This window comes from Rhinoraja longicauda, chromosome 6 (genome assembly GCF_053455715.1).
Source record: "Rhinoraja longicauda isolate Sanriku21f chromosome 6, sRhiLon1.1, whole genome shotgun sequence".
NCBI lineage: Eukaryota > Metazoa > Chordata > Chondrichthyes > Rajiformes > Arhynchobatidae > Rhinoraja > Rhinoraja longicauda.
In genome coordinates this window covers 43,498,456-43,512,601 of record NC_135958.1, presented here as the reverse complement: position 1 = coordinate 43,512,601, position 14,146 = coordinate 43,498,456, and the positions used below count along the sequence as shown (strand labels likewise).

The 14,146-nt window shown below is 46.9% G+C and overlaps 1 protein-coding gene across 1 annotated transcript in view; it reads left to right on the top strand.

Annotated features, from left to right (window-relative positions):
* Window positions 1-14,146, top strand: part of utp4 (UTP4 small subunit processome component) — a 22,904-nt gene extending 8,758 nt beyond the window's left edge. Inside the window, exons 9-16 of the mRNA XM_078400894.1 lie at window positions 355-419; window positions 1,534-1,656; window positions 1,963-2,119; window positions 8,339-8,445; window positions 9,491-9,586; window positions 11,341-11,526; window positions 12,555-12,665; window positions 13,897-14,146. Coding sequence (XP_078257020.1) covers window positions 355-419; window positions 1,534-1,656; window positions 1,963-2,119; window positions 8,339-8,445; window positions 9,491-9,586; window positions 11,341-11,526; window positions 12,555-12,665; window positions 13,897-14,013 — 962 coding nt within the window. The 3' untranslated portion in view covers window positions 14,014-14,146. The remainder of the gene's footprint in view (window positions 1-354; window positions 420-1,533; window positions 1,657-1,962; window positions 2,120-8,338; window positions 8,446-9,490; window positions 9,587-11,340; window positions 11,527-12,554; window positions 12,666-13,896) is intronic.

Sequence of the window (14,146 nt, the reverse complement as noted above, 5' to 3'; positions counted from 1 at the left end):
CGGAATGGACAGGTTGGGCTGAAGGACCTGCTCAGAGTAGGGTATGACTGACCCTGTGACAATCCGACTGATTGTTGGCGGTGGATTGGCCATAATAAATGTGCTGATTCCCACTGTGCAGTGTTCACAGGAGCAGGTACTTTGCCCGGTCCCATCTGATTTCCCCATCTTCAGGTTAAGTGGAAATTTCGAAGCAGCAATCTGTCTATTTGCTTTTAGTCCCCTGCACTACACGTTTATCCCATGTGCCTCCCACATTATTACCTCCCGTATCCATTTCCTAACTAGTTTACCCAAGAAATTTCCAGGAAGCGCTGGTGAGCATTGTGATAATTCTCTCTTCCTTCATCGTAGGTGCTCCAGGGGATGTGTTGCCTGTCAGCAAGAAACCAGACAAACTGTTGGAGTTAAAATCCAAGGTGTGTAGGAGAACGGATATTTTTGGGGGTCTGAAATTAATAATGGGTATTTTAAAAACTGACTATTCAATGCAGTGTTGATGGAAATCTTGGATGGCAACTCATTCTGCATTTATGTTCTTGCTTGGCTCTCTGAATGAGGAGTTGTGGAATTGTCTAATTGATTAAACAGCTAATAAGGGTACGCACAATTCTGGACCCTTATTCATCGTATCTGAAAGCAGGGAAGTCATGCTGAGCATTTATACTTTACCCGCCTGGCTTCCAGTGGCATATTGTTCTCATTCCTGGTTACCATGTTATGGGAAGGTTGTTAAGAGGGTTCAGAGGAGATTTATGAGAGTGTTTCCTTGGATGAAGAATTACAATTATAAGGTATAGGAAAGAATTGCAGATACTGTTTTAAATCGAAGGTAGACACAAAATGCTGGAGTAACTCAGCGGGTCAGGCAGCATCTCTGGAGAGAAGGAATGGGTGATGTTTCGGGTTAAGATTCTTCATCAGACTGATGTCAGGGGAGTGGGCGGGGCAGAGATGGAATATAGTCGGAGACAGGAAGACTGGTGGGAGAACTGGGAGGGGGGAGAGAGGAGAGAGAGGAAGCAAGGGAAATTTGAAGTTAGAGAAGTCAATATTCATACCGCTGGGGTGTAAGCTACCCAAGCGAAATATGAGGTGCTGTTCTTCCAATTCACACTGGAACTCACTCTAATAGTGGAGGAGGCCCAGGACAAAGGTCAGATTGCGAATGGGAGGGGGAGTTAAAGTGTTGAGCAACCAGGAGGTTAAGGTGGACTGAGCGAAACGATCGCCGCGCCTGTGCTTGGTCTCGCCGACGTACAGAAGTTGACACCTGGAACCGTGGATACAGTAGATGAGGTTGGAGGAGGTGCAAATGAACCTTTGCCTCACCTGGAAGGACTATGGGGGGTCCTTGAATTATAAGGTTACATTAGAGAGGCTGCAACTGTTTTCTTTGGAGATACAAAATTTGAGGAGGGATTTAACAGAAGGATGTAAAATGATGAGGGGTGTGGACCGAGTGGATAGTGGGCAGTTGACATCTAACCTGTAGTCAAGCTGAGTTGCTTCTTTTGTACCCCTCTTGTGTAGAGTTGCAGTCACATCCGGTGCTGTGCATTGTCTCCATGCGGGACCTGGATTGCATTCTCAACAATCTACAGGCTCCGTCTGTATCGGATACAGTACAAGAACGACTCCATCAACGTTAATACGGTAGGAAGCTTCTCACTTCAAAACGGTGATGAACAGGGTGTGGGAGTAGTGGGTGCTGAGTGGTCAAAAGTCCCGTGGCATGGAGCTCAGAGTGGTGCGTGTGGGGAGACGGGTGTGACACAAGTGCGAGAGGCCAGGGGAGCGTTTGTAAGATGATGGGGTCTAACAGGTGCAGGAAATCAGAAATAAAGGAACGGCTGGAAATACTCGGATAGGCAGTGCCTGTGCAAGTACAGGCTGCCATGTTCCAAGGTCTAAAGGCTAGTCTGGTGGGAAAAGCTACGCAGTTTAATTATTTTCTTACAGATCTCGCGGTTTACGAAGACTTTGCCACCGGCTCATCGGTTGCTGTTCTCTGCTGATTCCGCAAGGCTGTTTGTTGCCTCAGACCACAGCCAAATTCAGGTTGTGGATCTGGCGATGTTGGGTTCCAAGAACATACAGTCCCTAGCACCCAAATCTGGTGAGTTTTCCGTGGGAATACGCTGCTAATTGATATTGCTTTATTATTGTCCCACAAACTGGACTTTGTTTTGAACGCTATTCAAACAAATTGTACCATAGGCAAGCACGTCAGTGTAAAAGTGAAGATAACTAGTGTACAGAATGTAGTGTCACAGCTTCAGACAAAATGTAGATTTAAAAATGCAAGGGCGACAAGTAGCTAGATTGGAAGATTATGCAGACACCCGTGGCTTATGAGAGAGCATGATTATTCTGGAACAGGGATTGTTCGATGTACCCTTCAAGGAGGCAGGCACAGCCAGGGCCCGTGCCAGTGCCCATAGCTACGCCTCGGATTTGGAGGAAGTGGGAGAAGTCAAAGTTGTTATGAATATTGACTTCTCTATCTTCAGAAAGTTCCTCTGTCCCTCTCTTTCCCCTTCCCCTTCCCAGATCTCCCACTGTCTTCCTGTCTCCTACTACATCATATCTTTGGCCCACCCCCTCCCCTGGCATCAGCCTGAAGAAGGGTCTCGACCCGAAATGTCACCCATTCCTTCTCTCCTGAGATGCTGCCTGACCCACTGAGTTACTCCAGCATTGTGTGCCCACCTTGGCTTATGAGAGGTCTGTTTAAGATCTAATGACAGCAGGGAAGAAGCTGTTCCTGAATCTGATGCCCCGTGCTTTCTTGCTTTGACCTGCAGCCCTATGGAAGCTGAGTGGTCCCTGATTATGTTGGTTGCTTTCCTGAGGCAGCGTGAAGTGTACATGGAGTCGATGGGTCGTGGGGGTAGGTTTGGGGGATGCACTGGGCTGTGCCTACAACAAATAAACTTCTTGGCTATTTGCCTGGGGCTCTAATGTGAAGACAACTCGACTCCTCCCTCTTCCTCCAAGTCCAAGGCGTAGCCATGGGCTCCCATATGGGCCCCAGCTATGCCTGCCTCTTTGTAGGGTATGTCGAACTAACACTGGCACAATCCCAGAACTCTACCTCCGCTACATTGACGACTGCATCGGTGCCTCCTGCACCCATGCAGAACTCATGGACTTCATTAACTTCACTACTAAGTTTCATGCTGCCCTCAAATTTACTTGGACCATCTCCGACATTTCCCTACAGTTTTTTGATCTCACCGTCTCCATCACGGGAGATAAACTATCGACTGACATCTATTATAAACTCACTGACCCCCACAGCTATCTAGACTATACCTTCCCACCCTGCTCCCTGTAGAGACTATCCCCTACTTCGTCTGCCACCCATCTGCGCCCAAGATGAGGTGTTCTATGAAACTGGGTGCAGGAGTAGGCCATTCGAGCCTGCACCGCCATTCAATATGATCATGGCTGATCATCCAGCTCAGTAACCTGTACCTGCCTTCTCTCCATATCCCCTGATCCCTTTAGCCATAAGGGCCACATCTAACTCCCTCTTAAATATAGCCAATGAACTGGCCTCAACTACCTTCTGTGGCAGAGAATTCCACAGACTCACCACTCTCTGTGTGAAGAAATGTTTTCTCATCTTGGTCCTAAAAGTCAAGTCAAGTCAAGTCAATTTTATTTGTATAGCACATTTAAAAACAACCCACGTTGACCAAAGTGCTGTACATTTGATTAGGTTCCAATAGAAAAAAAAAATGAAAACATACAGTAGTACGCAAACAGCGCCTCCTCAATGAGCCTCAAACGCTAGGGAGTAGAAATATGTTTTGAGCCTGGACTTAAAGGAGTCGATGGAGGGGGCAGTTCTGATCGGGAGAGGGATGCTGTTCCACAGTCTAGGAGCTGCAACCGCAAAAGCGCGGTCACCCCTGAGTTTAAGCCTAGACCGCGGGATAGTGAATAGCCCCAAGTCGGCCGATCTGAGGGACCTGGAGTTAGAGAGGGGGGTTAGAAGATTTTTGATGTAGTGGGGGGAGTGTCCATTTAGGGCTTTATACGTGAATAGGAGGAGCTTGAAGTTGATTCTGTACCGTACAGGGAGCCAGTGGAGAGAGGCCAGAATCGGGGTGATGTGGTCCCTTTTACGGGTACCCGTCAGGAGTCTCGCTGCGGCGTTTTGGACCAGTTGCAGGCGGGACAGGGAAGATTGGCTGATCCCAGTGTATAGGGAGTTGCAGTAGTCTAGGCGGGAGGAAATGAAAGCGTGAATGATTTTTTCTGTGTCGTCGAATTTGAGGAAAGGTTTGATTTTAGCTATGGTTCGAAGTTGGAAGAAGCTGGCTTTTACCACAGCGTTGACTTGCTTATCAAATTTTAATGCAGAGTCAAATATCATGCCGAGGTTTTTGACATGCGGTTTGACTAGGCAGGATAGGCTTCCAAGACTGCCTGTTATCAATTTGATGGAGTCGGGGGGGCCGAATAGGATGACCTCAGACTTGCTCTCATTTAATTGGAGGAAGTTCTGTGCCATCCAACATTTTATGTCCTCAAGGCAGTGTGAGAGGCTGTTTAAATTTGACTGGTTGTTGGGTTTCAGGGGGAGGTAAAGCTGAGTGTCATCGGCATAGCAGTGGAAAGAAATGCCGTGCCTTTGAATGATTTGGCCAAGGGGGAGCATGTATAGAGAGAAGAGAATGGGGCCTAGGATGGAGCCTTGTGGAACTCCGCAGGAGAGGCTAGCTGGAGCAGAGGAATAACTGCCTATGTTGATGGCGAAACTCCTATCTTTGAGGAACGAAGCGAACCAGCTCAGGGCAGTGCCATCAATGCCAACCGCGTACCGGAGACGGTCAATAAGGATGGTGTGGTCCACTGTATCGAATGCTGCGCTGAGGTCGAGAAGGAGCAGGATTGCACAGTCGCCGGTGTCGATGGCGAGAAGCAGGTCGTTGTGTACCTTCAACAAGGCAGACTCTGTGCTGTGGTGGGCTCTGAAACCTGACTGGAAACTTTCCAGGATGGTGTTTTGGTGCAGGTAGGGCACTAATTGGTTAAGGATTGCCTTTTCAAGGACTTTTGACAGGAATGGCAGTTTGGAAATGGGTCTGTAGTTGCTAGGCAAGGTGGGGTCTAGGTTAGGTTTTTTCAGTAGGGGCTGGACCACCGCGTGCTTGAAACTGGTTGGAACAGTGCCAGTGGCCAGAGAACTGTTGATAATAGAGAGGATGCTGGGACCAGCTATTGCAATGACATCCTTCAGAAGGGCAGTGGGGGCAGGATCAAGGGGGCAGGTTGCAGGTTTCATAGTGGAGACAAGCTTTGCAAGGGAGGATAGAGTGACGGGTTGGAAGCAGTCCAATTTAGATGAACAGACTAGTGAGACAGCTAGGTCACGGGTGGGAGGGGAAATGTTCATTCTAATATTCTCAACTTTGTTGGTGAAAAATTTAGCGAATTCTTCGCACTTAGCAGGGGACCCAACTAAGCTGGTACTGGGGGCGGGACATATGACAGAGGTAATTGTTCTAAATAGGACCTTGGAGTTATGAGAGTTTTTCGAAATAAGGTCGGAGAAGTATTGTGCTCTAGCAGACTTTACTGCTTCCTGGTATTTGAGAAGATTGTTTCTCAGAATTTCGAATGAAATTTGAAGCTTGTCACATTTCCATCTCCTTTCTGATTTTCTGCACTCCCTTCTTAGGGCTTTGGTGGTGTCATTGAGCCACGGCCGACCTTTGGGCTTAGGCTTTTTCATTTTAAGGGGAGCGATAGAATCCAGGATGGAAGAGCAAGTGATATTAAATAAAGAGGCGAGATCCTCAGTGCTGAGATGGGGGGGAGAGGCCTCAATAGTGCAGATGTTGGGGGCAGCTGTGAGAGCCTCGGAGAATTTACTGGCAGTCAATGAATTTATGTCGCGGGAGTAGCGAACAGGGAGATGAGATTTTGCGGGAGATAAAGGCAGAGATGCGTCAAAAATGATAGCACTGTGGTCCGATAGACAGGCTTCAGTAGTTTCAATGTTGTTGATTGGGAATCCGGACGATAACACTAGGTCGAGAGTATGGCCTAACTTGTGAGTGGGTCCCGTGGTGTGAAGAGTCAGATTGAAGGACTCAACCAGGTGCATAAATTCACTCACAAGAGGCTTAGTGGGACAGCAAACATGAATATTAAAGTCACCAAGAATCATGATCCGGTCAAATTTGGGCAAAATGCTAGAAATCAGATCAGCAAATTGGGTGATGAAGTCCTTATGCATTTTTGGTGGGCGATACACAAGAACAATTAAGAGGGGGTAGGCTAGGCCTACTTTAATTAGTTGCACCTCGAAACTGGAGAAATGATCAGCGTTCAGGAGGCGGCAGTTGAAATGTTTCTTAAACACAGTGGCTAAGCCCCCACCGCGTCCGGAGAGCCTAGGCGAGGTGAAGAAGTGACAGTTATCAGGACAGAGTTCCACGAGTGGAGCAAGCTCACCAGGGTTAAGCCAGGATTCTGTGAGCAGTAGGAAGTCCAATCCACGGGTGATGAAGAAGTCGTTGAGGATGAAAGTCTTGTTGAGGATAAAAGACTTCCCCCTTATCCTTAAGCTGTGACCCCTTGTTCTGGGTTCCCCCAACATCGGGAACAATCTTCCCGCATCTAGCCTCTCCAACCCCTTAAGAATTTTATATGTTTCAATAAGATCCCCCCTCAGTCTTCTAAATTCCAGCGAGTATAAGCCTAGTCTATCCAGTCTTTCTTCATATGAAAGTCCTGCCATCCCAGGGATCAATCTGGTGAACCTTCTCTGTACTCCCTCTAAGGCTAGAATACCAGGACATCTGAGATGTTCTCAATCTTTAGGGAACGGGGGTTCCCCTCTTCCATCACAGATGAGGTCCTCACTAGAGTCTCCTCAATATCCCGCAGCTCCGCTCTTGTTTCCCCCTCCCCCCAGTCACTCCAGGGACAGAGTCACCTTTCACCCCATCAGCCATCGCATACAGCACAGCATCCTCCAGCATTTCCGCTACCTCCACCGGGGTCCCACCACTGGCCACACCTTCCCATCTCCACCCCTTTCTGCAGAAACCGTTCCCTCCGCAACTCCCTGGTTAACAAGTTCCTTCCCATCCCCGCCCCAGGTACTTGCCCCTGCAACTACAGGAGATGCAACACCTGGCCCTGTACCTCCCCCCTTGACTTCTCCAACTTCACGTAACCCTTGTCTTCCTGCTCTCTCCACCCCCACCTCCCCTCTCAGTTCTCCGACTAGTCTGACTGTCCTCCTTTACATCTTATATCTGTATGCTTTGCTACCTTCTCCTAGCCTACAATGATCTATTCTCCATTTTCCTTGATCCACATCCCCTTTGTCTAGTTTTCACACCTTACCTTTCCTTATCTCTGCATCTCCCTCTCCCCTGATTCAGTCTGAAGAAGGGTCTCGACCCGAAACGTCACCTATTCCTTCTATCCAATGCTGCTACCTGTCCCGCTGAGTTACTCCAGCATTTTGTGTGTCTCTTTGCAGTTAAGACAATGTGATTGGAGTGTAAAGCTTCAGCTGTCATTGCCTCTGGGTGTAATTGTGTGGAGGTTGTGATTCTTGGTCAAACGCCGCTGATTGTCACACTGGGAACCTCTCTTACTCTTCCATTTGTGGGGGGGGGGGTCTGGCTCGTTGTGGCATGGTCCCTGTGAATTCTGCCTCACTCTATTTTTAGTTTAGTTTAGAGATACAGCGCGGAAACAGGCCCTTTTGACCCACCGGGTCCGCGCTGACCAGCGATCCCCACACACTAACACTATCCTACACCCACTAGGGTCAATTTTTACATTTACCAAGCCAATTAACCTACATACGTCTTTGGAGTGTGGGAGGAAACCGAAGATCTCGGAGAAAACCCACGCAGGTCATGGGGAGAGCGTGCAAACTCTGTACAGACAGCACCCGTAGTCAGGATCGAACCAAGGTCTCTGGCGCTACATTCGCTGTCAGGCAGCAACTCTACTGCTGTGCCACCGTGCCACCCTATTCTCGGGCAGGGGGAGGAAGGGAGTATGCTAGGGCAGAGTGGGGGCAACTTTTACTGAGGCCAGATTTGGGGGAAAAAAGACCAAAATGCTGAATTAATTCAGTGGGTCAGGCAGCACCTCTGGAGAACATGGATACGTGATGGTTCAGGTTGGGACCCTTCAGAGGAATAAGTGTGAAGTGTCACCGATCCATGTTCAGAGATGCTGCCTGACCTACTGAGTTACTCCAGCACTTTATTTCTATTATTGTAAAGCAGCGTCTGCTTCCTTGTTTCTTCTTTCCTCTACATGGTCTGTTTTCATCCCTCTCGTCCTGCAGATTGCCTTGAGCCCGTCTGTCTCTTGGCGGTGAGTGCAGATGGGAGCTGGCTGGCGGCTGCAAGTTGCAACTGTGAAATCAATGTCTATAACCTCACACGGTTAAAGGTAAGGGAGAGGACATTGCAGGGAGGGGTTGCAGCTGTTGCCAGAGCATGTTGGCAGGGTGGGAGGAGGTGGGGAGGACTTGACCCGGGCAGAAAAGAAGCTGAGGATCATGGGTTCTGCGACTGAGTCACTGGAGACTGGAAGCTGGTGAACACAGGTCTCCATTCATCACGTGCATGCTAACTGGAGAATCCACTTCTCTCCTGACACAGTAATGTTTCATACATCTTAAACACAGAGACAAACTATTAACCACAGTTTCAGTGGTTACAATTACCTCCTTTAATCTCTTTAATGTGGACAGGTAACTCAGACTCCTTTGAATAATCAAACACTGTTTGCTGCTTCAAGGTGTTCTGACCATACTGCACCATCCACAAAACATCGTCGGTTTTTGCTGGCCTTTACAAATCAGGGGAAGGTAAATTGTGAACAGGTTTGTTTTAAGACTGGTTCTCCTTTTGATTAATGCCTGCTAGCCACATAATTGTATAACTCCTGAATAACGTCTGACATGACATAGAAAATAGGTGCAGGAGGAGGCCATTTGGCCCTTTGAGCCAGCACCGCCATTCATTGTGATCATAGCTGATCATCCACAATCAGTAACCTGTGCCTGCCTTCTCCCCATATCCCTTGATCCCACTAGCCCCTAGAGCTCTATCTAACTTTCTCTTAAATTCATCCAATGTTATTAGTGTAAAGTGACATATTCACATTATTTTTTAATGATTGTTTTTTAGTTTGAAATGCACTAAAAGAGGCTTGAAACTGGTAATTTTGTGTGTAAATTTTCAAAAAAGTTCCAATTTTCTGACCCCTGTTGTACACCTCACGCAAGCACTCGGCTCTTTTCCTCTTTTTTTTACCTCACTCACATGCCTGATGATTGGGAAGAGGAAAGGATGGGGAGGGAAGGGGAAACAAGCTGAGGTGATGGGTAGAGTGAGATATTTGCATTTGATGATGGTTTCCGTGGTAATGTATTGGTATATTATCGTCACGTGTACCAAGATCCAGTGACAAGCTTTGTTCTTTCCCACAGCATCACTGTACTGTTCCAGTGTACAACCACCTCCCTACTGCAATGGCCATCAATCCACACACCAACAACCTCGTCATTGCCCACGCAGATCAGCAGGTATGGTCTGACTGAAGTGGTGCTCGTACAGGCCACCTATTGGACGGACATAGTCCAATCTGTGATGTTTCTGTAGACTCTTGTCTGGGGTTCCTGTAGAGGATCTGTTACCTGCATTAAAGGCCTTGGGGGAAAGATGGACGGTGACTTGCAAATTGGCATGGTCAGAAAGCAGACCAGTGCTGATTGATTGACCATAATAGAAACAGAAAATGGGTGCAGAAGGAGGCCATTTGGCCCATCGAGCCAGCAGCGCCATTCATTGTAATCCTGGCTGATCATCCACCATCAATGCCTGCCTTCTCCCCAGATCCCTTGATTCCGCTAGCCCCTAGAGCTCCATCTAACTCTTTAAAATTCATCCAGTGAATTGGCAGAGAATTCCACAAATTCACAACTCTGGGTGAAAAAGTATTTTTCTCATCTCAGTTTTAAATGGCCTCCCCTTTATTCTTAGACTCTGGCCCCTGGTTCTGGACTCCCCCAACATTGGGAACATTTTTCCTACATCTAGCTTGTCCAGTCCTTTTATAATTTTATACATTTCTATAAGATCCCCTCTCATCCTTCTAAATTCCAGTGAATACAAGCCCAGTCCAATCTTTCCTCATATGACAGTCCCGCCATCCCAGGGATTAACCTTGTGAACCTACGCTGCACTCCCTCAATAGCAAGGATGTCCTTCCTCAAATTAGGATAAAGTGATTGATTTTAGCACAGCGGTGACCCCAGGGTCAGAGTCAGTGCGAGTGAGAATGATCCCACACATCGAAGACTGTTCTGTGAACAGGCTGAAGAAGCTGGTGTTGTTCACCTTGAAACCCAGCTATGGTAAAGATGTCATCAAGTTGGAAAAGATGCAGAAGAGATTCATTTACAATGTATAAGGGAATAACGTTTAATACAAAGTAAAGCCAGCAAAGTCTGATCAAGGATAGTGCGAGGGTGATCAAAGAGGTAGATAGTAGTTCAGCATTGCTCTCTGGTTGGAGAATGTTAGCTGGGCTTGTGGGCTTGGGTTGTAGAGGGAGACTGAGACATTTTTCTTAATGGAGTGTAGGAGGCTGAGCAGCAAGATCATAAGCGGCCTGGATAAAGTGGATGCTCACAGTCTTTTTTTCCCCAGGGTAGAGAATTTTAAAACTCGAGGGCACGGGCATTTAGAGTTGAGAGAGTGGTAGAGTTTTAAGAAGAACTTCAGGGGGCAAAATGTTCCACTGAGGGTAGTTTGTACCTGGAATAAGTTGCCAGAGGAAACTGCAGAAGCAGATACATTATGGTTTTTAAAATACTTTTGGACCGATGTATGGTTAGGAAGGGTTTACAGGGATATGGGCCAAATGCATGTAAATGGGGCTAGCCCAGTGCACCAGATTGGTTAGCATGGCCAAGGTGGGCCGAAGGGCCTGTTTCCAGACTGTCCCAGCTCTATAACTCAACAGATTTGTTGAGAGAAAGTGGGATAGAAGTATTCCAAGCTGAGAATCGGTTTGATAAACAGGCACAAAGGTTTATAACTAAAGATGTGAAGTATTTGGCAAAAAGGTGTTTTATTATAGCGATTTGGAAACAGGACCATACTGCCTGAAAGGACAGGAGTGGAGGTGGATTCAGAGGAAGATTTTGAAGGGAAATAGGTAAATGCTATAGATGTGCAAGCAGGGAACTGAATGCACAATCAAAGGTGAGATGGGCACACTGGCCTTTACAATCTTTTCCAATATTCAGTGACTGTGTTTCTTTTGTCTTGTCAGATTTTTGAGTTCAGCATCATTGAGAAGAGGTACACAGAGTGGAGCCGTAAACTGCAGCAACAGGGTCTGCACACACTCTGGCTGGAGCGGGACACCCCGATCATTCATGTCACCTTCAACCCCAGAGTGCCCACACAGATCATCGTTCATGATACGTATATGTTCTGTATCATTGACCAGTCGCTGGTGAGTGGCCCTGCCTGAACATTCTCCCCGCCTCTTTGCAGCCCTGTTATCCCACAGCCTCGTTTGCTATCCTCCTCCATTTCTAGCAACTACCCTTGTTTACCATGTCTTGCATAGATACATAGACAATAGGTACATGAGGCCAGTCGGCCCTTTGAGCCAGCACCGCCATTCAATGTGATCATGGCTGATCATCCACAATCAGCACCCCGTTCCTGCCTTCTCCATATCCCTTGACTTCACTAGCCCTAAGAGCTCTATCTAACTCTCTTTTGAATGCATCAAGTGAATTGGCCTACACTGCCTTCTGTGGCAGAGAATTCCACAGATTCACAACTCTCTGGGTGAAAAAGTTTTTCCTCATCTCAGTTCTAAATGGCCTCCCCCTTATTCTTAAACTATGGCCCCTGGTTTTGGACTCCCACCAACATCGGGAACACACAGCATCTGTGTGTCCAATCCGTTAATAATTTTATATGTTTCTGCCGTGCAGCCATGGCAGCCTCACCACCCCCACTCTTACAATACAATACAATACAATATATCTTTATTGTCATTGTACCCAGGGGTACAACGAGATTGGGAATGCGCCTCCCATACGATGCAATAATTTAAGTAATTAACAGCAACCCAACGAAACGAAACAATTGTAACAGTTTTTTAGACAGGGTAAAGTGCAAGTTGATCTATGCGTTGTGGCCATCCGGCTCAGCAGGACCGGTTCATAGCAGCTATGGCCCTGGGGATGAAGCTGTTCCTGAGTCTGGAGGTGCGGGCGTAGAAGGCCTTGTATCGTCTGCCCGATGGAAGGAGTTCGAACAGACTGTTGCAGGGGTGTGAAGAGTCTTTGTGGATGCTGGTGGCTTTTCTGAGGCATCGTGTGTTGTAGATGCCCTCCACGTCTGGTAGCTGTGTTCCGATGGCCCAATCCTCGATACTCGCTGTCTGCGGGATTTGTTTTTGTTGCTAAGTGACTGACTTTCTTTGATGCATTTTTGTTTGGAATTAATTCCTGTCAATCTTTCCAGCCCCTGCCCACTGACCGGTCGCAGCTTTATAACCAGAGCTTCCTGAAACATTTGCCTGCACATGCTCGGAAGACCCAGGAGCATGCATTCAAAATCTGTAAGAAATTCAAGGTAAGATCTGGGATGATACTGAGATGGGAGGAAGGGCAGGTAGTGTTGTGGAAACAGAGAATCTGCAAAAGGATTGGACAGGTTGGGAAAATTTGCAAATAAGTGGTAAATGGAACACAGCATAGCAAAGTGAACTTCGGTAGTTTCAAGGTCAGTTTATTGTCACATGTACCAATTAAGGTACAGTGAAATTTGAGTTACCAGATGTAGATATAGGCTATTTTCTAAATGGGGAGAGGATTTGGAAATCAGAGGTGCAAATGGACTTGGGAATGCTGGAGCAGGATTGCCAAAAGGTTCATTTGCAGATTGAGTTGGTAGGAAGGAAGGCAAATACAATGTTAGCATTCATTTTGAGAGGATTATAATAGAAAAGGAAGGATATAATGCTGAGGCTTCATCAGGCACTGGTCAGACCACATTTGGAGTATTGTGGGCAGTTGGGTTAACATATGAGGAGTGTTTGATGGCTCTGGGCCTGTACTAGCTGGAGTTTAGAAGGATGGGGGGGGGGGGAAGGAATCTACCAAATAGTGGACGTGGAGAAGATATTTCCAGTGGTGGGAGAGTCTAGGACCAGAGGGCGCAGCCTCCGAATAAAAGGACGTATCTTTAGAATGGAGATGAAGAATATTTTTTACCTATTTTGATTCATTACCACAGACGGTGGTGGAGGCCAATTCATTGGATATTTAATTTTTAAAGCGGAGATTGATAGGTTCTTGATTAGTAAGGGTGTGAAAGGTTACGGGGAGAAAGTAGAATGGGATTCAGATGGAAAAATAGATCAACCGTGATCTGATGGTAGAGCAGAGATGATGGGCTGAATAGCCTAATCCTGCTCCTATGTCTTCTGATCGTATGATTCCCCCCAATCCCCTGCCCCCACTTTGTTCAAGATATCTGAAAATCCCAGCATACCACAGTTGCATTTTGCTCATTATCTTCCCATCATCTCATTAAAAACTCCCATCCATCACTATTTCCTTTCATGAAACTCTTTCTGCTCAATCATGTCATGCTTTTCCTTAAATGCACTGTTACCATATCTTTTATGAATACATTCCAATAGTTTCCCTGGCTTATTATTCCGTGTTATTTCTCTCCCTACTTTTCGTCAGTAGTTTACTACTTTCCAAACTGCACTTTTGAAGCTTGCTCTTGGGGTGGCTGTGGATGTGTTTGATCAGATTTCACAATCCTTTGGCTCTCTCTCCCTCTCTCTCTGCAGCCGTTGCTCCATGTGGAGCTGTTGTTTGATGGCTCTCTGGTGGTGGTGGAGCGTCCCGTGATGGCGATCAACGCACAGCTGCCCGCGCCAGTCCGACAGAAGAAATTTGCCACTTAGTTGGCTCCCGGGTCTGATTTGCATTATATTTCTGCTTTCATTAGACTTGTTCAACTTGCTGACTGAACTCTTCTCTAAAAGTTGCATTGGATTTCCAAGCTTGAAATATTTTGTATAAATAAATATTGTGAAA